General features: G+C 34.5%; 2 protein-coding genes across 11 annotated transcripts in view; one reads left to right on the forward strand and one right to left on the reverse strand.

Annotated features, from left to right (window-relative positions):
- Window positions 1-22,979, forward strand: part of LOC109086572 (cytospin-B-like) — a 107,926-nt gene extending 84,947 nt beyond the window's left edge. For all 4 annotated transcript variants that reach the window (XM_042756826.1, XM_042756827.1, XM_042756828.1 and 1 more), the window contains 3 exons: window positions 11,308-11,424; window positions 14,242-14,301; window positions 21,852-22,979. In XM_042756826.1, coding sequence (XP_042612760.1) covers window positions 11,308-11,424; window positions 14,242-14,301; window positions 21,852-21,941 — 267 coding nt within the window. In that variant the 3' untranslated portion in view covers window positions 21,942-22,979. The remainder of the gene's footprint in view (window positions 1-11,307; window positions 11,425-14,241; window positions 14,302-21,851) is intronic.
- zswim7 (zinc finger, SWIM-type containing 7) overlaps window positions 1-23,688 on the reverse strand; it is a 97,932-nt gene that overhangs the window by 32,511 nt on the left and 41,733 nt on the right. The window contains exon 6 of one of the 7 annotated variants that reach the window (XM_042756841.1): window positions 7,916-8,731. The exons of 5 other annotated variants lie outside the window; for them this stretch is intronic. In XM_042756841.1, coding sequence (XP_042612775.1) covers window positions 8,672-8,731 — 60 coding nt within the window. In that variant the 3' untranslated portion in view covers window positions 7,916-8,671. Of the gene's footprint in view, window positions 1-7,915; window positions 8,735-23,688 lie in introns of those variants that run through there. One more of the 7 variants, XM_042756840.1, reaches the window with a different exon arrangement.

Here is a 23,688-nt window from a genome sequence, read left to right on the forward strand (position 1 = left end):
ATTTATTGTAATATATATATTAAATATTGTAATTTTATATTATAATATATGCTTTAAAAATAGAGTGCATTGTGCTGTATTAATATAAAGGCATTTTCCATATCGATTTTTTTACAGGTTTTTACCCGTATTATGAATCTTGCACTGCATTGCGTTGTGTATTAGAGTTAACGCAAATGTCTGTAAAATTAATGGATAATGTACAGGCAGAAAATAACCAGTAATTTTTTTACAGTGTATGTTGTTGTTATTATTATTATTACTAGTAGTAGTAAGAGTAGTAGTAAGATTATATAATATTTGTGTGGTATGTATATTTTTATCATACAGTCTACGGTTGGGAAACACAGTGTTACAGTTTGATCCCCCCAAAAAAATCTAAGCATAAAAATATTAATGCTGACAGATCTAATAATTGAATCTGCAATTAGGGAAAGTGGAGAAAAGAGATCCAGTCTGGAGATGAGCAGGAAGTTGATTTGCATGGCAGACATGGAGATCCAGATTTTTTGTTTGTTCATATGTTTTTAATATTCAACAGGCAAAGTTAACCCTTAACTAAATGCAAAAATATTAAAAACCCACAGACAAGGTCAGTGGCCCTTGGCTTGGTATCGTTGGCAGAATTCGGCCCCCGGTGAAAACTAATTGAGGAACCCTGGAGTACAGGCTCCAATATGAAATACCTGCATACCTGCTGCCACTGCCAGACAAAAAAACAACGACAGCTGTGGTTAAAGGCAATACAATTTGCATTTGCGGCGCACACTTAATATCAGTTAAGGTTAAATAAACCTTGTCTTTTGCTGGTATACATTATGGTTTGGTTACAAGTCTAAAGATTTCTCATGCATGCCCACCTAATCAGAATGTGGGGAACAAGTTAACTAACAACCAGGGGCTAAACATAAAGGAAACCGTTTCTGTTGTCTCACTTTCTACAATTGCTATAAGTGCAATTGTAGACAGAGGGAACAGTGCAGGCCCATGTTATGTGTCAGGTGTGTATTCAAGTAGTTGCATTGGCTTACAATTGCCACTGTTAGTACATAGTTATAGGCATCTAAAGATTTATATGCCCTCAGTTTCTATTTACTATACACGCTTGGTTTGGTAGGTGTGTCAGGCCATTCCTGTCAGATCGTCTATCCATTAAGTGAGTGTGTACGAGTTGGCCAATCTGGTTCATAGCGTTAAAGTTAACATTTTCAAATAACAATCATGATCCCAGACAATGAGTGACATTACATATTCAGATAAAATAGAATTTTCTCCAGTAATTGTTAAAAACAAGCAAACAAAATCTGCTAGCTAGCGTTAGTGAAGCAGTCAGGGGAATCTTTCTGCCTCCACCGAAGCTCCGCCCATAAAAAAAGGTCACAATGTTTACTAACTAAAAAGGGGTTTATTATATATAAATATTATATTATATATTAAATTTCACATTATTTTTAATCTAATGTGAATTTTGGGGGAGAATGTGCTTAAAATAAGTTCTTAAAATAGCGTTTATTTTTTTCAATGCAAAATATATTTCCTATTTCATAGGTAAATAGATGGTAAGTAACAAACAGAAAACAGAAAAAAAATTACATAGTATTTTATTGTAATATGCACTCCAATAATCTCTGTTTTATATTTTTTACAGTGCAGATAGATAGAAAAATTAAGGAAAAAGAAAGCTGACCAGGGTATAATAGGGAATGAAGTGGAGGAAGAATGTCAGACTTGGGTCATGCTATAGTAATTAGTCATCTGCCCCGATGTCAGTGGACTGCGGTCAAATAGCATGCTAATTAACATGGGATGTCCTCTTGATGAGTTACTCCCTAAAGTCCCCCATAGCTGCAGGTAGTGGATTTATGCTTCTCCAGTCCACTTAACATGAGCTTAAAAGCATGCATGTGTATCGCTTCATGTTAAACCTCTCAAAATATCACATTTAGAGTTTTCATAACTCATAGTTATCTGCATGTGGTTCCTGCAGAGCAGAAATGTGTCAGGAACATGCAACAAGAAATATCCCATGGAAAAGAATCACTACTGAGCATACGCAGGCACATATTTGTATGCTTATGGCCCGTGCTGTCACCAAGGTTACGGTGATACTAATTCTAATTTAAATAACCAGAGAACCTCTCTCTCCTAAACACGTTTTTCGAACAACCCTAATGTTATGTCCCTCTAGAGGTTTTTACTGACACTTCAGGGCCCTGAGGACTTGTCAGCGCATGTGAAGGCTATGCTGCACGTAGGCCACCTTAAATTGTCAGCCACCGAGAAACGAATTGATCATGGAGGACTCTTAATAATGTAGTGCTGGACACAGTTAGTGTGAATGATGGAAACTTAATGAGCATACAGACTCACACTCAGCACATGTTTGTGTGCAGCACCAATGAATCATCCACCCAAATCACTGTTTATAAAGGCACAATTGTTGACTAGTTTCACCTCCACGTGTTGTTTTGAATTAAAGGTTCAGTTTGTGCTATTTTTAGCATCCTATTCTGTCCAGTCTATTGTGCATTGAGGATTGACTATGCACTTGAAAGTGTACGCTAGTCCTTGATTATGAAAAGATGTGCCTGATGGAGTTATCATGTTTTCAGTTGTTGGCTTCTGGAGCTCTAATGACAGCCTATTGATGGCTGTCATTGTCCTATGGGGAAAAGCATTCTAGAGGCTATTTGCTGTTTGTATTTTTATTAAAGCACTTATATTAGTTATTTTGTCCAGAGATTAGTGTCATTTGATTTCTGGACTGACTAAATTATGATTTTAGTGGACCTACTGCTGTAGGTGGATGAATCTATATGTAAATTTTGGCCAATACTGATAACTAGAAATTAGATATTCTTCTAGATATTGATTACATATCAATTTACTTTTTTTACTGACTATCCTTCTCGCTTCAAAAGTCCAGATCTATACAGGCTTCAAATGGCGCCAAACATCATGTACTGATATAAAATACATACATACATACATAAACATAAAACAGGTACAACTGGAGAAAACTGCAAAAATGTAGGAAAGCTTTAAACTTTGGAACAAATAAAATAGGCACCTTTCTTTTAAAAAAGTTCAATTGAAAATATAACTTTAACAAATATAATGAAAAATACTGAAACAAAATGGATTTTAAAAATCTTATAAGAATAAACATATAATTCTATTTTATGTTTAACAAAAGATATGGGGTCCCAAGATCATTTAGCTATAAATTATCAACCCAAATTTTATTTTATTAATAGAAATTTTCAAACATATCAATAGTTATAGACATGTTTATTCTTTGTAATAATAACATCATGCAAAAGTGACCAAGATTTCCATTTCATGTTTTTAGGCAATTATAAAATGGTGATTTCCAGGCTTGGAACCAATGTAAAAAAAAAAAAAAATGCTAAAGCTAAAGCCAAATGCTGATGAGCAAAGCTTGTCGCATCAAACAAAAAAGACTTGAGCCTGTAAAGGTGCTTCAGCTAAATATTTAGTTAAGGGTATGAATACCTATGCAATGTACTTATTTCAGTTTTTTATTATTATTTTTTGTTTATTAAATTTACAAAGTTGTGACAATTCTGTTTTTGCTTTGTCAGTGTGGTGTATGGAGTGTAGATTGATCTGGAAAAAAGTAATTTAAAGCAGTTTAACATAAGGCAGCAACATAAAATGTAAAAAAAAATGAAGGGGTATGAATACTTTCGCAAGGCACTGTATGTTTTTGGAATGGTTCAATATTAATGTTTACTCCAGTGCAATGCCTTTCCACACTGTAAGTGTATTATTGTACAAGTTAGTAAGTTAGTTAAAACTTGACCTGTTGAATGTGGACAATCCTTTCACTGGAAAAGATCAAATGTAATTAAAAATTCTCCTTTTCCCAACATTAACTCCCTCAAAATCTTTTTTCCCACTGTAGACTGTTTTTCAGACTTTCTTTGAAGTATCTGTATTTAGGTCAGCTGCATTTTATTTAAAAAAATGCTAACAAAAAGACAGCCCTAGAGCTGTTTGTTCAGGATGAAGACAATAAAGAATGAAAACAGGGGGTCAGCCAGTCCTTTTAAAGAGAGGAATCAGCTGGGTCTGCACTCCGGCACCCTTCATCCGCCTCTCTGCAACGTTCTCATCCTCTCAGACAAACAAAAACAGCACTGCTGGGGCCTCGTTCTATCCAGGATAGGTTGGTTCAGAGATGAAGAATGACTTGAGAATATGGAGAAATGTGTGGCGTAATCCTCCAGGAATTGGGGAAGAGAACAGGGGAAGTTCGCTCTGTCTGTCCCTCTCTCTCTGTCTCACACCAACACTTACACCTGCCTTGGTCCTTGTAGGATAGATATTCTTGGAAACAAGCACCCAGATGTCCTAAGAGTGCTGTTTCTCAGGACAACTATATTTCTCAGAAGTTATCGCGCACACACACTTAAAAATAAAGGTTCCAAAAGAGGGTTTTCTCAGTGATGCCAAAGAAGATCTATTGTGGGTTCTCCAAAGAGCCTGTCAATGGACATTTCTCAAAAGAACTTTTATTTTTCAAAGTGTAAAGAACATTTTAACAATCTGAAGAATTTTTATAAAAAACCTTTGCAATAGAATGTTTCAACCAAAGATAAAAATAAATAACCTAACAATATAGGAGCGTATGATCGAGCGTATTATAAGAGTGTAGCTCAGGAGCCAAAATGTCCTGGGTATCATTTATATCTCAGTTTTTTCAAATATTTGAGCTCATACTGAAAACTTTTTATTGAAGACTTTGGCTATCTTGGCAAATCTGAGAATTGTTTGAGATGTTGTTGAGATATATTATAAAATTACTGAGGAGAAGAACAATCTAAAGGCATAAAGACACAAAAAATGTCCATTTGCCCTCTATTTAGCCTCTTAGCTGTCTAGATGTTAAAGTGACCTCATTTGTGTGTTTCTTTCCTATGGTGCATGATCAGATCATTCACTTTGATCCAGAAATATCAGACCAAACAATGCCTGAAAACACTGTACTTCCTCTCCTGCTGCTTTCTCAGTGCAGAGCTCTAACATTGTCAACATACAACAAACAGTGCCAAAAGTGGAGTTTTCTAATAATACTTATTCCTACGTGTCTACCATCACCCAAGAGTCATTTATAGTTTAACCGACTTTTACTGTACTCCTCATGGTCCAGTGGTGGTCTGAGGGTGGTTACTGCTGAGGTGGAGCTCTGCTGTGTCTAAAGAGGTCAGACAGACAGCGGTGGACTATTTAAGGAGCTCTGACCCTGTCAGCCCTAGTTTATTTGTGTCTCCTCTCAGCTCTGATTTATTCTACAGCCCCTTTTTACCTCAGCGTTGTTCACCACCTGTATTTATTGTCCTTTACCAGCCTAGTCCCATGTAAATAAAGGCAAAGAGAACACAGATGCAGCTAAGCTCAAGGAACACAAACATGTATGATTTTCTGTGCTACAAAAAAGGAGATGTTAGGCAGAATCTTTGCACTGTTACACAAAGTCAATAAGGACTATAAAAAATTGGTGTAGAAACAACTTTTCACTTGGAAATTCCAAGTAAATTTCACTAACAGTTTTTTTTTGTCAAACATACTCCAATAATCATTTTTTTATTATTATTATTTTTTATTTACAACAATAACAGTGTAGTCTGTTTGACATGCGCTAATTTCTAAAGTTGTAAAATCACTTTAACTCTGACGCAACTCAAAGTTCATACTCGTATATGTATATGTTTAAACCTTGTTTTAGTTCAATTGTGGCCATGTTGTACTAATTTTTCATTTGTAGCCACAATATTTTTTTTTTTTCTTCACATCATGTGCGGGACTCTGCAATATTGTTTAATATTGTACGAGTCACATGGACTATTTTTTTCAAGTTAAAAAGAGAGAACAAATTAGTACAGCACAGCCACGATTTAAATGAAATGAGGGTATTAATAATTATGGGATGGAATTTTTAATTCACAGCCACAGTGTCATATGTGGGGCCGGTCATATATATATAACATCTTTTTGTGTTCCACAGAAGAATGGAATCATATGGGTTTAGAATGACATGAGGGTATGTAAAATTATTAAATTCAGACAGAAAATGATGAACTACTATAATATGGTATGTCTGTCATTTAAGTCACCATTTAGTGTGCTTTTGTGTACTGGAGATGGCCATGGAGATTGTACGCTACTATTCTTTGAAAGCCTGTCTGTCATTTGGCTATGAAGTCACTGCTTGTCATGGCTTTGTTAGATAACAGCTGACAGTGTTGGAGAGGATGTGGACCCATCATTGAAAGCCCTTTCCGTGTGTGTTGACAATCCAGCTGCAATGTACAAAATGTGTGTGCGTTTGCTGTCTCCCACCATGCAATTAAATGTGTTCTCTATTAAAGTGTCAAGCGCTTATGAAAGTCTATATACCGTACATAGAGAATCTATCTGTAACAATCCTGTGTTTCAGCGTATAAGCAGCTGAGATGTGTTAATACTCTTTAAAACCAGTGACTCAAAACCATAAACATACAATTACACTGTCTAAGACTTTATAGAGGAAGTGACATTTTCTTTTTTCCCAGACAGTTTAGGCTCACCACTACACGCTGACATGAGTAAACTTGCTTTCTATTTCTACTGCAGAAGCTGAAAATACATTTGGCTTTGTTCCAAGCTGAAAAATAAGCTACATTGGTGGGCCAATATTGTTTAAAGTGATGGAAAAATACCAGCTTGTGTCTCGCATCCACTCTCTGCCTCTGTCTTTTGAAGAGAGCAAGGGTGATTTCCTGTCACTGAATGCTGTGTTTGCTTTTTGAAGCTGGGTCACAGTGTACTGATGGAGACTACTGTTTTTATAACATTTATACCCCTCCTCTCGTGCTTTCTTTCTGCTCTGATGACATTATCCACCCCCCACCCCCACCCCCACCATCATCTCTGCACACTCAGACCATCCAGGATGTGACTCCGTGCTTCTCTGCATCACTCCCTGCATTCCTGCACCACACACACACACACGCACACCCGCAGTCACCTCCTGAAGCCCGTGTAGAATTGCATAAACTAGTGAGTGTTCATTTGACCGTTTATTAGTGTATAACCACCCACTCTGGGCCACCTGTGCTATTAGAGACAGGACAGGCATGTGAGGAATGTATTGTGTAGGTCTTTTGTCAGAGGAAGATTATAGAAAATCAATGGAAGAGCAGAAAGCTAAAAGAAGGACTTCAGCTCTGTATGATTAAGTTGATTGCTGTAGTTGGATGCTACATTGTCACTGAAAAAAAACAAAACAAAAAACAAATAATTAACTTCTAAAATAATAAGAAATGAAAATCTCCAAATATGTAAAACATGCTTTTAACATACTAGCATATAAAAAGAGCATTTGCTATGTAAAAAATATTCTTAAGTATGAACTGAATTAAATGTTTTTGAACACTTAATAAAAATGTATTATCATTTACATTTGTAATAATTTCAATAAGCTGAATTTTAAAGATCTTTTTTGACCCACTTAAGTTGGACTTTTAATTTCATAATCACTTCTATTTTCTTTGAAATATGGTTAAAGTGTACTGCCGAATGTACTGACAAGCATATCCTTTAAATCCATTTCTATTAAAACCTGTATGTTAGGGTTTAATAAATCTTAAATATATGAACTCAATATTGATACTTAATATTGATCAATACTATATTGAAAACACACTACAGTTCAAATTACAATCAAGTACTTTATGTGTGGTTTAGTATGTTAGTCAGCACATTTATTTAAAGAATGGCAAAAGATTATTAAAACAATGATTTGCACTTAAAAGTAAAACTTTTAATTTGGCATTATTAGTAAGTTTACTTTTTAAAAGTGTATTAGTTAAGAAACAGTCATGAAAGTGTACTCTCTTTAATGGCCTTTTATATCATTAAAATAATATCTGCAAAGTAAAATATACTTTTAAAATTTTAAGTATGTTTAATACAGTTAAGAGCACTTCTTTTTTACAAGGTATAATTCATCCTAAAATCCAAATTCTTTCATCATCTATTTACCATCATGTCATTTCATACTTTCTTTCTTCTGAACACAAAAGGAGATGTTTTTTTTTTCATTATAATACAGTACAACAAAGGTAGATGGCAGTCAGGATTCTAAATAATATATATTAAAGCACCATAAAAGTCATCCATATGTTGCTACATAGCGTCTCTGATGACATGATAACTTTGTGAGAAACAGACCATCATTATTTGCTTATAATTTATCCCTCCACTGCTCTCAAATGCCATTTGTGCTTGTACACTTTGAAACATGACACACAAGGTTCAACAGGTCAGTGATGCCAAACATCATTGGCTCCTGTATGTCTCGTGGCTAATGCACTTTTCAGTGTTTTGTGCACAAGTGCTATCACACAATGGAAGATCTGCAGTGAATAACCTCTCACAAAAATCTATTTTATGGCTCCAAAAGAATTTAAAAATAGCACACAGGTCATTTTCATTGTGCTTTTTGAGCTTAACAGCCACCTGTCAGTTGATTTAGTAGGTTTAATGGTTATTATTTTTCATTTTTCTTTAATCTCTATATATTTCACATAACACAAAAGATATGTTAGGCTGGACACCCCCAACACACCGCTCAGTCAGTGTGTAGCACAGATGGTGGGATTCTTCACATGGTTCCTTTCTCACTGTCCCTCTGTGGTGACGTCCTTACTGAAGAACTTCTGACCTGCTAGAGAAACGGCTAATGAACTTTTCGTCATCTCTTCAACTCAGCCCTTATGGCCCAGCTGAGGACAGAGCTTCTATCGGGGTCTCCTTTCAAATCTAACATCTGATTCTAAATCAAAAGATGTTTGTGAAGTGTTGGGACTCTGAGAGCCCAGGAGGCTGAGCCCAAGAGGGTCACAACTGGCCCTTTGCCCTGTTCCCAAACTACATGCACTCATACAAAGAAGAATGACTGCACTGGGACACACAGGAAGTGGCAGGAAGTCCGGTGAAACACAACGAGATAACAGTCTAGAGTGTGTGAGGTCCATCTCAATGTTTTCATTGCTGTAATAACAGTACTCTTCCTTCTGTGTCTTTTGATATCTGTCACAGGCTATTTCACTTGAAATATATGTGATGGCGTCTGTCTCAAAGACAGAATTGAGTAGGGCTGCAACAGTCAGGATGTTTGATAGACCCAGATGGAATCTGCAGACTTTTCTCACATTTTCAGTTTTGTAGGAAATTTGGTGGTTTGAATTTAAACATGGTAAAACGTGTTAAATTAAGCTGAGAGTACTACACTAAATTAAGGCATAGTTCATTCTAAACCCGTAATATGACCATTAATCTTCGCAACACAAATGAAGATATTGTTGATAGTCTCTCAATTTTTGCCAATCCACTGAAAGTCCACACAACCAAATATTTGTTTCGGAAGCTCAGACATGTTTCCGTGACACGTGAGAGCAAAACCTAAATTTCACTAACACTTCACACAATCAACCAAAAAAACACACTTATCATATTTGTGACCATGGACCACAAAACCAGTCATAAGGTTCAATTTACGAATGAATAAATAAGCTTTCCATTGATGTATGGTTTGTTAGGATAGGACAATATTTGGTCGAGATAAAACTATTTAAAAATCTGGAATCTGGGGGTGCAAAAAAAATCTAAATATTGAGAAAATCACCTTTAAAGTTGTCCAAAATTAAATTCTTAGCAATGAATATTACTAATCAAAAATTAAGTTTTAATATTTTTACAGTAGGAAATTTGCTAAATATCTTCATGGAACACGATCTTTACTTAATATCCTAATGATTTTTGGCATAAAAGAAAAATCTATATTTTTGACCCATACAATGTATTTTTGGCTATTGCTACAAATATACTCCAGCGACTTAAGACTGGTTTTGTGGTCCAGGGTCACAATTGATGACCAATTTCTATGAACAGTATATGCATTTATCAATTTTTATATTTGATAAACACTAAATTAAATCTGTTCACCTTACAAAGCCAAATTTTGGTTGCACTGGACTTTCAATGGATGAAAAAAAAAAAACCATCAAGGTTTAAAATGTTATGAGGGTGAATAAATGATGAATGAATGGTCAGTTTGGGGTGACCCTTTAACTAAAATATTTAATAACAAATACATAATAAGCAGGGGATGTGTAGAGCTTTATGAATGACAGGTGTTCCATTTCTGTTCCAAATGCTGCAATTTTGCAGATTTCTGTCTGAAATATCAACATTTCAGAGAGAACAGACATGAATAATTCCTGTCAAAGATCATTATGACACACTTAAAACTAATATGCTGCATGAGAGTTCAGCATCACAGTGCCCAGAAACGTATTCAAAACCAAGGGAAATACAGTTTATCCAGTGCTTTATTCAGCACTAGCTTCAAAACTGCTCCAGTGAACGTTTGCCCGAATCAACTGATTTCACTTGAATTACTGATTCCACTTTGGTTAATTCAAATCAGTGATAACTAAGTATTTGAGAGAAGACTTCACTGTGCTGGTATTGCATGACATACAGCATCTTTGATGAGCTCTGAAAACTGGTTTGTCAGATACCAGCGCTGTCATGAGACTGAGTGCTCACAAATGTATCTGCAGTGTGCCACTACTCATCAGGTACTTTTGCAATTGCATCTTTTACATTTATGTAAATTAATTCAAACTACAGCAGCAGAGATTTACTTTTGAAAACGAAAATATTATGCAGCACAACTGCTTTCAACATTACTAATAAGAAATGTTTCTTGACAATCAATCAACATATTAGATTGATTTCTGAATTATCATGTGACGCTGAAGCCTGGAGTAATGGATGCTGAAAATTCAGCTTTGCCATCACAGAAATAAATTACAAATCTAACATAATTTAAATAGAAAACATTTATTTTAAATTGTTATAATATTTCACAATATTACTGTTTTTAATGTATTTTGATCTATTAAAAAATATAATATTAGTGGCCACTATGTGCATACAGAGCTTTCTCTCAGTTATTACCAGTGCCACTTACAAGTGAACTCTTGCGTGTAGTAATTAAAGCATGATTGCCCAGTATCCTATTACAGGTTTCAGATGAATATCCTCTGAAAACAATCGGCAGCTGGTTGATTGTGCATCTCTACCATCCCTCTTTTAGAAAAAAAGGGGGGAAAAAAGGATAGAATAAGGCATACAGGTGGAAGCAAACAGAAATACACTAAAGGGCACAAAACACCTATTCACCTATTTCGATTTCATGGTGTTTTTAAACTTTTCTCTTTCTTCTTGTAGAATATAGATGTGACAAACTTCAGCAGCAGTTGGAGTGATGGCCTGGCATTCTGTGCTCTGTTATACACCTATCTGCCTGCACACATCCCTTACCAAGAGCTCATCAGCCAAGACAAGGTACTCATAAACACACACATGTATTTGTTACATTGGTTAGTGAAGTGTCTTAGTAGATCATCAGACTATCTTAGTCCCTGACACATTTAGCAATCAAGCATAGGGTGTTAAGAGTTAAGGCTTCCTGCTAGATGTAATGAATTACGTGCTTTCATGGATTAGTGTTGACAGAATACATCAACAGACGGCACACGGAGAGGTGTAGAAACAACATGCATAACAATAAACGGCTGCTCTGCTCTCCCTGTGTGTTTATTCGATCATACACACCAGGGACGTGCACAGACATTTTGAGCGGCAGGGGCTCAAGTGAAAAATGGGCACTTCGCATATTTATTAAAAAATTTTCTAAACAAAACGTTAAATGTATTAGGGGTGTACAATACTGAAAAAATTTATCTCAATATTTTCTGGGATTTTATCAGTAACGATAATTAGGGATGTAACGATTCACTCAACTCACGATTTTTTTTTTTTTTTAAACAAAATGATATTTAAGACAAATTATGATTTAAATGTGTCCTTTTATTATTGCTTGGTCAAAATGCTTTACATTTCCTTTTAAAATTTTAATAAAACTATAATAATATACTAATATAGCACTTGCATATTATTGCTCTTTTGTTGGTTTTGATTGCTTCTATTGTCCTTATTTGTAAGTCACTTTGGATAAAAGCGTCTGCTAAATGACAAAATTTAAATAGAATGTATATGTAAATAACAAAACAAAACTGAAATTTTAAAACAAGCCCCAAATCAAATCAAATAACACAAATAAAATAAATCTTTGTCTGTGCTCTTTCCATTTAAAATTAGAGGAAACCACTGCATTTTGACCCAAACAAAGAAAAAAAAACAGAATGGTTTGACTTCAGTTTTGTTAAAATTATACATAAAAATATCTGCATGAAACAGCGGATGAGCTGAATGAGACACAGATTCACTCTCTGCCAGCAGGTGGCGCTTAAAGCATTTCCTTGGTTTCTGCTTTAAACGACACAGCGCTGCACTTATGAACTTTAATATGCATTATACAGAGGCAAGATGAAAATAAAATACCATCTAAACTTTTCTAAAAACAGTAAGTTCCCCTCAGACATGCATTCATATAAACTCCTATTCCTAAATGAATCGCGATTAGTTTAGCATCTCAACTGATTTGAATCGATATTTGAATCGATTTTCAACCGGCTTGCGGTTAATCCTTACATCCCTAACGATAATTAGACGATCTCTTGCTGAGTGTGTTATTGTGCTAATATCTTAAAGGTGCAGTAGGAGATCTTGGAAAATGCTAACTTTAGCCTGATAGCACTAAAAGCGAACGCCCCACCCTCCCTGCAATAGCCGTCCAAAGCCAAGCCCCCTGAATGCATATATACTCACAGACCAGAATACCAGAAACAACATTACTATAATAGGCTACATCAGCGGTTCCCAATTCTAGCCCATGTTCCGAAGTGAAGTAAACTTCAACGGATTTCCCCTGCTTAGGGAGTAGGGAGCAATGAACACTGTGTAGGAATCACCAATGAAATGAAATCAGTATTGACAAAATTAATCTTTGCAATGCAGAGAAAACACAGAAGCTGCATCTGAAGTGCCATTTAGATGCATTTACTCACTGTTTAAGGCAGGACATGAATGCATTCAACCTGCAGTTACAAATGCATTAATACAGTTTTGATTATTTAAACAAAACATTGAATACTGATATTTGAATTTTTTTTTTTTTTTTTTTTTTTTTTTTTACATTCGTTAAATGTGAAATTTAAACCACCAGTTGGTGGCAGCAAGTTACTGTTAATAATTGAATCATTGCGACTGAACCGAATAATTTAAACGATTGATTCGTTCAGGAACAAAACAGCATCATGTTGCTCAGAGACACAAATTGGAATTATATTTGTTGGCAAAATAAAGCAAAAACAATCAATATTGTGTCTAAAATGTTAAATGTCTTAATATTAAATTCTTGTATATTGAACTGCTGTATAAAATCAATACCACATTTGTAATCATGCTGATTTTTGGTGGAAAAAAAACGTCAGTCACGTGCGTGATACTTATTAACTATATGAAATTATATAAATATATACATTTCTGCCCCCATATCTTGAATTTTGTGATCATTCTAAATGCATTTTAAGAAACTGACTTCCTTTGGCCTTGGTAGAGTACATGGTAGCGCTCATGAGTCATGGATGTTAGCTTAGTCTGTTATTCATCATCACTCACCTCCACAGCAAGACAAACACAACAGGAAAGGGAGCCTGTCTGTGACTGTGATCTGCATGTGCCGATCAATGTGTGCTACAGTGCTGTGCTGCAGAGACGCGGAGCATTTCTCAACATTTCCTGACCCGACCTGATATTTTGATTTTGTATTTGTTTGACAGGGAAAGCTGTGCACAAACAGAAGCACACACGCACACATATATACATATATTCATTTATAAAAAAAATAAAATAAAAAAAACACTCCCCAGAAAAATGGGCACTTTCTCTCGAAGAAGAAAATGGTCAGGTGCTCAAGCCCCCTTTGATTTCTATTCGTGCACGTGCCTGAGACACACACTCACAAACATGCAAAGAGCCACAGTCTTCGGAGCTGTATGACAAATTGCAGCTATAAGTATAATAGTGATTACAGGAAGAGATGGTACATTATGCTTTTGAATTATTCACAAAGCCTCTTTGGCTACTGAAAGGCCTCGTGTGGAAGCTTCATCACACTCTAGAGCATTGCTAGAGAATTCAACCGGTTTTAGACACTACTGTAAATAATATTCACAGAGTGCTGTTTTCTCCCTATAGGGGCGAAATCTCACCCTGGCTTTCCAAGCAGCCGAAAGCATTGGTATCAAGCCCTCTCTGGTGAGTCTATGTTCACAGACACACACACATCATTCATTTTTATTAAATAAATAATAATTTATATATTTTTTTGTATTATTATAAAGTGAGTAATATTCATCCATATGATCCAGGGTTAGTACAGTTAACTAAAAAATAAAACCATAAAAACATTTTGTTACTTGAAATAAAATAAAACTTTTAATTTAATTTAGCTAGATGCCAAGGCAGCATTTCTCATTTAATTTAGTTTAACTTAAACTTAACTTAAAATAAATAAAACTGAAGCTGAAATAATATAGATATATTTAAAAAAATAATAAATTGACTAAAACCATTACGATAAAAAAATAAATAAATAAATAAATAAAAAAAATTGTTTTCTTTTCTTTATTTGTGGTTCAAACTTCATTTGTTTACTATTTAAATAATTGAACAATATGGGGTGACAACTTTTTTGTGTAGCAATTGTCTAATTAATTTAGAGATTGTGGCTGAATATTAATAAAATATGAATATTAATCAAAATATTAATAAAAACGAAATAGTATCTCAATTATACTAAAATAACACTGATATGATTTCAATATGTTGGCTCCTGTGTGGATTATTTTATTGGATTGTATTATTTTAAATAAACAACTCATAAGTCTAAAGATAAATGAATACTGAATAATCAAATAAGTATGATTACAGCAAACAGAAAAAGAAACACTTTGGCTTTGGCTTTCACTGTGAGTAATTTGCACATCTTTAATTACAGCTTTGTGTGACTGACACAGCCGAGCACATTTAAATACAGGTCATTTGCATCTGCACTGTAACTGTGAGCCAAAGATGGACTGTTGAACAGACTGTAAATTCAGCAGTGTGGGATGTATAGAGCTATATTTACACATAATCCAAATCAACTGCCTTTGGCTCTTGCCTTTGTGAGTTTAGGCTGTGTGAACTGTCCATTGTTAAGAAAAACAAGCAATCTAGATCACCCAGTTAAATCAAAGGAACTTCAGAATGCTGATTATTTTAGTTAGTAAGTCTCCACAAGTAAAATATAAGTACATTCACCAGGCAGCTGTGATCAACTATCCTAAATCATATGTAAATACCATACAAAATCTTAAAGAAATTCATTTGAAAATCTGGCCCATGGAATTTTATCTTATTATTAAAAAAAAAAAAATAAAGTACAGGAGGTCACAAATTGAAGTCTTACTGAACTGACCATTTACACTGCATGTTTTTCTGCAATTAGATTTGCATCATGTTTTTCTGTGCGTCTTTATTGTACTTGTATATGGTCAGAGTATAATAATAAAAAAAAAGAAAATCCTGCATCTTTCCATCACTGCAGTAGCGATGGAACATGCGAGATCAACTGTCTTCTCTCGTATTGGTTATCACTCCCCAAAAACGCTCTCAAGTCACTAGACAGCTGACACATAGTCACCTGAGTCACCAGCTGGTGTAACTGTGTCTTACAGTGTGCTTGTGTTTATATCAGCTGCCTTTATTGAAAACAATACATAATACAATTTTCTGATATACAGTCATGTGAAAAAAGGAAGTATACTGTCTTTGAATTCTATGGTTTTACATATAGAATACTATGGTTTTCATAATACACTCTATCATTATTTTGTAAAAACTAGGCTAAAAAGGAGAAGCCATGTGTGAAAAAATAAATACACCTATACTGCTTCCATATCCACCTTATTCTCCCAGTGAGAGTGGGCGCGGCCATTTGTGATTTTTATGGGTCTAGCTTCGGGGGGTATTCCAGAAAGCAGGTTTATATATATAGAGAGAGAGAGAGATAGTTATGTGATATGTTAATTTTATAAGTAATACATAATATAAAAATATACTTATTAATATTTATTATATTTATTATATTAAATTAAATTATTAAAAATACACTACTAAAAAAACACTATTATAACAATATTATAATAAATTAATTTTATAAAACACTATTATAACAAGGTTATGTTTATTTTATTCTAATATATTTATTATTTTTATTTGTCATCTCACACATCGTGGATCTGCATTTTATATAAGGTATTTTCTAGAATAAAAATACATGTGATATTTCTTATCATATAATTAGCATCAAACAAACAATACAATTCTTATTCTCAGTGATTAAAATATATATATATATATATATATATATTTTTTTTTTTTTCTCATGATTGCACAACCGTGCGATATGCACCAAGTATGTAATGACCACTGAACAAAAGAAGAAGAAAGAAGCAGCATGGCACACTTTTTCTTAGCGTCGGTTTCCATGGTGACTCATCGATTCGTCCCTCTGTTGAGAATGTCTTGCGTGTTAACCGTGAACATACTCAGAGTTGACTGAACTTACTCCTGGATGCATTTTTGGAACCAACAAACTCAAGTAAGCAAGGTCTGGGTCAATCATCCGAGAGTTCAGGGTATATGTGACGGTAAGTTACCCTTGCTTTCTGGAACACACCCCCGGTGTCATCCGCTTACAGTTATTTTTAGCTGTACAAAACTTGTTTTGCTGCTTGATACTGCAAATTGGTGTGTCTTTTCATATTATTTTAATGTATTGTCTTAATTATGAACACACTGGTTTGTAGTGCAAACAGTTTTACTGTTTACTGCACTTTGTTATTCTTCTCGTTATTTCCCTACAGCGGCTAATGATCCAGGGAGGTATTCCAGAAAGCAGGTTATGTGACATACCCAGGTAAGCTTAAGGGCAAGTAAGAGTATAAACTCAGCTTTCGGTTCCAAAAATTGAAGTAACTCTCATGGTATGTAAGTAACCATAGAAACTGATTCCCAATACATAACCTGCGTGACCTTAATAATATATATGATTACAATATAGTTATCAAATACTGTATACTATATATATATATATATATATATATATATATACATATATATTGATACAGTATTAAACTATCATGATAGTTAATTATAAAGCACTATTATAAGTAATATATAAGGTAATATTATATTATTCTAATATGTTATTATATTTATTGTCATATATAATAGTTATAGATATATATTAATTATAAAACACTATTATAACAAGGTAATATAGTATTTTATTGTCATCTCACACATTGTGGGTCCATCTGCATTTTCTATAATTATTTCTATAATAAAAATACATTACAATGATATTTATTATTACATAATTAGCATCAAACAAACAAAATAATTCTTATTCTCAGTGATTAAAAACAAAAAAACTAATTTGAAAAATGATTGCACAACCATCAGTTAGGTGGTCATATGCACTAAGAATGTAAATGACCACTGAACAAAAGAAGAAGAAAGAAGCAGCATGGCACATGTTTTCGATTTGTCGCTCTGTTGAGAATGTCTTGCATGTTAACCGTGAACATACTCTGGGTTGACTGAACTTACTTCCAGATGTGTTTTTGGAACCAAGTAAGCAAGGTTTGGGTCAATCATCCGAGAGTTCAGGGTATATGTGACTGTAAGTTACCCTTGCTTTCTAGAATACACCCTGGAAGTCCCACACACTTCAGCGTTGACAAATAAGGTGGATAGGAATTAAGAGGGTAAGTAAGAGCCAGGTGCTGCTGATCAAATGCCCTTGATTAACTGATCATCAGCAAAAATGAGCACCTCTGTAAAAGCAGAAGTTTTGGCAGTTTGCTGGTCAGGTGAGTTCAGGTGCGTGTTAACACAATGCCAAGGAGGAAAGATGTCAGCAATAATTACAAAGAGGCAACTGTTGCTGCCCATCAATCTGAGAAGGTTTATAAGGCCATTTCCAAACCATTTGAAGTCCATCATTCTACAGTGAAGAAGTTTATTCACAAGGAAAATATTCTAGGCAGTTGCCAATCTTCCCAGGACTGGACATCCCAGCAAATTCACCCCAAGGAAGGAGCTTGTAATGCTCAGAGAAATTGCAAAAAACACAAGACCTACATCTAAAACTCTACAGGCTTTTGTTAGCATGTTAAATGTTAAAGTTCATACAATTCAGCACGAACACCTCATACCAACTGTCCAGCATGTGGTGGTGGAGGGGTCATGGCCTGGGCACTCTGCAGTCACTGAGTTGACCATGAACTCCTCTATGCCAAAGTATTCTGGAGTCAAATGTGGGGCCATCTGTCCTAGCTAAAGCTATGCCGAAACCAGGTCATGCAACAGGACAATATTTCCAAGCACACCTGCAAATCTACAACAGAATGAAAAAATACAAAAAAGAAAAGAATCATGTGGCTTCTCCATTTTGGCTTTAGTTTTGTTAAATAATAACACGGTGTAATATGTGATCTCCATCTTCTGTTGTATTTACGTAGTTTTAAGACCTGTTTTTTTTTTTTATGTCCTGATACACAAAACTATAGAATTTAAAGAGGGTTTACTTTCTTTTTTACATGACTGTATACCTTGTTGCTCGTGAAGTAGGAATGATACCTGCATCCTGGGTAATTGTGTGCACTTCTGTTTCCTTCATTTGTGAGGGTGTTTTTATGACTTCATTACAGAAGTGTTAACAATATTTTGACTTGACATCACTCAGCAGGTTATGTTTATCCCTTTCAGCATGACTTAACCACAGACACACAATAAACATGTGCAAAGAGGATTACAGCATTAGCTCTGTATCTGAATGTCTATATGGATTTAATTATATGTACACACACACACACACACACACACACATATAATTTTAATTCGTTTATTGAGCCTTTAGACAAAAGTTGGAGAAAAAAAAAATTTGATAACTTATGTAAATCAATAAGATCTTTATAACAGTATATCACTTGTCAGTCTATATTTAAATGCTTAGTTTTATGATCAAAGCTCTGTTGTTTTTATTGTGGAGGGCAAAACATAATTCAATGCAATATATGATGACTGAGAGAGAACAAATAAACGTTCCTCAAAAGACTGATGGATCATATTTCATACATTTTAAAATGATTTTTATAAAAAAAGTATGGATAATCAAGTAAACGCAAGTTGCTTCAGTCCAACAAGTGGTTATCTTGAAATATAATTTAAAATATAAAAGATATACTTACATGTACTTCATATAAATCAGTAAAGATTTCACAGCAAAAAGGCATGTGAGCCATGACCTGAAGGTGAGCATTTTTACAATTATACTAAAAGGCCTGTTACTTGCTAAAAATGTGTAAACTATCAATCAGACACGAGAAGGCATGTAATAGATTGACTACAATAGATTTCTCAAGTTTTTACAATGGCTAATTTAGAGACCTTAGAATTTGCTTATCAAATATCACACAGTAAGTGTTATATGGTAAAGATCGAGTGTGATGAGAAAGAGGGGTTTGGAAAAACAGAAGAATGTGTCCAAATGCCTCGCCACCCTCTGGGCTTTTAAAATGACCTGTAAATGTTTAATGATTCTCTGGGTTTCTACACACCCATAGATACTATGACAGGAAAATGCCACAGTCAGGAGTTCACTTCACCCAACACACTGTAGACATAAGGAGGGAACTGTGATGTGAATATAAAGACAGTCAACATTACCAAGCGGTTGTTTTCATAGAGATGGTATACACACAAGGTTCTTTTGGGTGAACTGTTCCTTTAATTCTGTGTATTTGATGTTTGTCAAGCCTATAATATAACAACCTCAAATCATTTTCACACTCTACATATATACTGTGTGGATGTCTCTGGTGGATAGGCTGAGAATTTGAGAACTCCAGCTGAGATCTTTGTTATTAACTCCCTTACCAAAATATGTGTGTGCGGATGGGATGCAACTGGGTCCTAGATGTGATAATCGTGACCTCTTACTGGTTATGATGTTAAAGTGAAGGTCTTTGCCCTGTTGTCTTAGAACAGTCATCCCCAAAACTCCCCACAACAAAACAAATGAATGACTGGAAAATCCCACATCCAGTTGATCTGCTCTTTCTTAGAGGATTGAATATAGTTTTATGAATGACACAACCTCTGGCTGTTCATGGATGAAACTTGTCTTCCCTTGTCCTTTTGGGTTTTTAATTATCTGACGCAATATATAATGTGTAAAGTGTGATCTTGTTAATTTAGTGCAATTAACTGCATATACAGTATCATCTGAACATTATCTATGAGAATGTTTCTTCAAATATAGGGACTTTTGGACCTGTGGACTTTTAGAAAATAAAACTTACTATTCACATTCTCAGTCTAATGCGTTTAACAATGTACAATATTGTGTGCGTATACATGCATCCCAGGAGAAGTCTTTTTTCTGTAATGTGTTATTTTTGTCATTTTCACCAGTGTCATTTCTACCACATCTGAAACGATGTGTGTTTAATATCATTTTGTGATGGAAATGCCATTTCAAACATTCTAAATCTGTTGTTGCTGAGTCCTCGCTGAGGCTAATTTTTACAGTTAATATTTTCACTGTTTTTGTATGATGTTTACAATCTAACAGCTCAAATGAAAAACATCAAAAACAAAAACAATCAAAATTAACATTAACCTCAATCACAACCATTCCTTATCAAAATTAAACTCAACCAAAAATTAAATATTAAAAAAACTTTAAAATTTAATCAACCTTAGTCCATCCAGGGTATAGATTAGGGTTTTTCTTCACTGGAACACATTTGGAGAAATTCAGCATTACATCACTTTCTCACCAAAGGATCATCTGCAGTGAATGGGTGCCGTCAGAATGAGAGTCCAGACAGCTGATAAAAACATCACAATAATCCTCAAGTAATCCAGAAGACTCAGTCAATCAATTAACATCTTGTGAAGTGAAAAGATGCATGTTTTCAAGAAACAAATCCAACATTAAAGCGTCTTAACTTGAAACTGTTGCTTCTGGTCAAAATAATCCATAACAATGCTTTCCTCAGTGTAAAAGTCCATCCCCTGTTGTCCTCTTACATCAAAATCCACCGACCTGTGTGTTTAGAAATATTTTGGACGGTTTTTGTTTACAAACGTTGTTTGATCTGTGCATACTTCTCAACTGATTCAGATGAGATGTCTGTTTCACTGGAGAAGACAATATTATGGATAGAGGATTCATATTTTAGTCAGAAGCAAAGATTTAATGTTAAAAACATCTTTATGATGGATTTGTTAATTACAAACATGCAGGGGTTTTTTTTTTTTTGCTTCACTGGAGTCGTGTGTTTTACTTGTGGATTATTGTGACGTTTGGACTCTCATTCTGACGGCACCCATCCACTGCATCCGTTGGATCCATTAGTGTGCAAATAATGTAATTCTGATTTCCTCCAAATCTGTTCCAAAGAAAAGATAAACTCATCATGTCTTGGATAGATTGATGGTGGCCAGAATGGTTTGTTGTGGTGGAAATAACACCACAACTGTCAGAAAAACTGTTATAAAACATTTTCAAACAGTACATATTGTGTGAATACTTTCAGATCATCATATTTCATAAAAATATAATATTTTTAAGATGGATTTTTATAGTAGAATTCAAGTCTAAGGCACGGGTTAAAAAAAACAATGTTGCATGAAAATGTGTAAAAGTATTTCCTGCATCTAAACTTCTACATCTGCTCTCTCTTTAGGACATTGATGAATTGATGCACACAGACCGACCGGACTGGCAAAGTGTCATGCAATATGTATCTCAGATCTATAAGTACTTTGAGACTTAATTTTTCACTGGAAGAAAGGAAGAGGAAGATGAAGATGAGGGCACAGATGCACTTTTATTTTCCTGGTCCAGTTCTCCCTTCACAGTGTTTCTAAATATACAAACACACACAGTTCTGTAGTGTTCACACAGTCAGGTTCTCTCTAAATACAAGCAGCATATCATAATCAGTTTTATAGTCATACACAAACACACAATCCTTCAAGTCTCAAACAATGTCTCTTTTCCTTACAATTCGTGTGTCATATAGACCTAACTCAGTTTTTTGAAGTTTGAAGTTGCTTACAGAGTGTAAGTTTGCAATCTTGCACTGAAACTGGTATAGTTTTTTAGTATGCTAAATTTTTGCTAAGAGTACAAGTGTAGCTGCTAATCTTTATAGAGAGTATTATTACCCAAATCTATATATTGACACTTATAAAGTATTTTATAAAATGTATGGTTTTCCCACAAATAATTTTAAAGACTCGTAATACATGTTGGTAAGATGTCAAACCTGAAGTATGAAAATAAGTTTCATATGTTTTGTTGAAAAGTTGTAGTTTGTCCCTCAAAGACCACAACCAACGAAATCTTAAAAATGTCCCATTTATTTAACACTTTTGTGCATTTACGTATTCCGTATATTAACAAACACTAAGATTATTTCTACATTACTCTAGTTATTTATTCCCTGAAAAATGCCAGAAAGTCAATGTCTGATTGAATATCATGAGACTGTTTCAAACAACCATTATTGATTCTTTAATGCTTTTTGTGCCTGCTTAAATTACATGGGATGTGTTTACATAAAAGGTTTTAAGCAATGTTTAAAAAAGTATCAATATTGGATAAATACTCTCACAAGAACGCATTTAGGTGGGTCAGCAATGTCATTTGTGCCAAATACGCTTTGTTAATTCAAACACAGACAACTGATAATAAATTCTCTCTCATCAGAAGTAAAATCAGTACATACAAAAAGCAGACAGCATCTGTGTTTTCAAATGTTTTCTTATTGGAAATGCTATTTATTGAATCTTTCCTCTTAAATATTTAGATTGCAAAGGACTCTGTGTGTTTTTTTCTATTTGAAACTTCAGTTTTGCTTCATGATAGAAGACTGTTAATTGATGATAATGGTAATAAAGGTTTTTGCCATCACATATATATATATATATATTGTTTGCTTGTTTGAATAAAATTGTTACCTTTATTAGAGCAGAACAGAAAATCTCAGAGACAAATGTCCTACAATACATTCATTCACAAAATGCAAATATATTTTCAGATTATCTCTCCTGCCATGTGAGTTACGCAGAAGGGAACTGTGCAGTTTAGGAGTCATAATGGCACTGGGTTTTATAGGTCTACAAACCCTAAAAATGATGTGCTGAAATGTGTGTGTGGCTACAGACAGGCTTAGAGATAAACAGAGTCCACATTGTAAATCTTTGGCAATTACACAATATTGTCTCTTACTCACTACTCTCACATACCAAGATCTTCTCAGAAATACTACATGCTCAATTTTCAGAAGATCTGACTCTTTTGTACAAAACATCTATAGGCTAAGCATGCAGATAAGTTCAATCAATGTAAAATGTCAATAAGGACAAAAATAGAATCTATCTTAAAGGGCAGATAAACAGACTAGTAAACATGGCAAGCGTTTCTCACTTTTTCCAGTAAGAGTTTGCGCCAAACCAAGTGAACATCTGCAATTAATTTTGCCCAAACGCACTGAAGCGCCCCCATTCACACTTTCC

This window comes from Cyprinus carpio, chromosome A5 (assembly GCF_018340385.1).
Source record: "Cyprinus carpio isolate SPL01 chromosome A5, ASM1834038v1, whole genome shotgun sequence".
In the NCBI taxonomy this organism is placed as follows: Eukaryota; Metazoa; Chordata; class Actinopteri; order Cypriniformes; family Cyprinidae; genus Cyprinus; species Cyprinus carpio.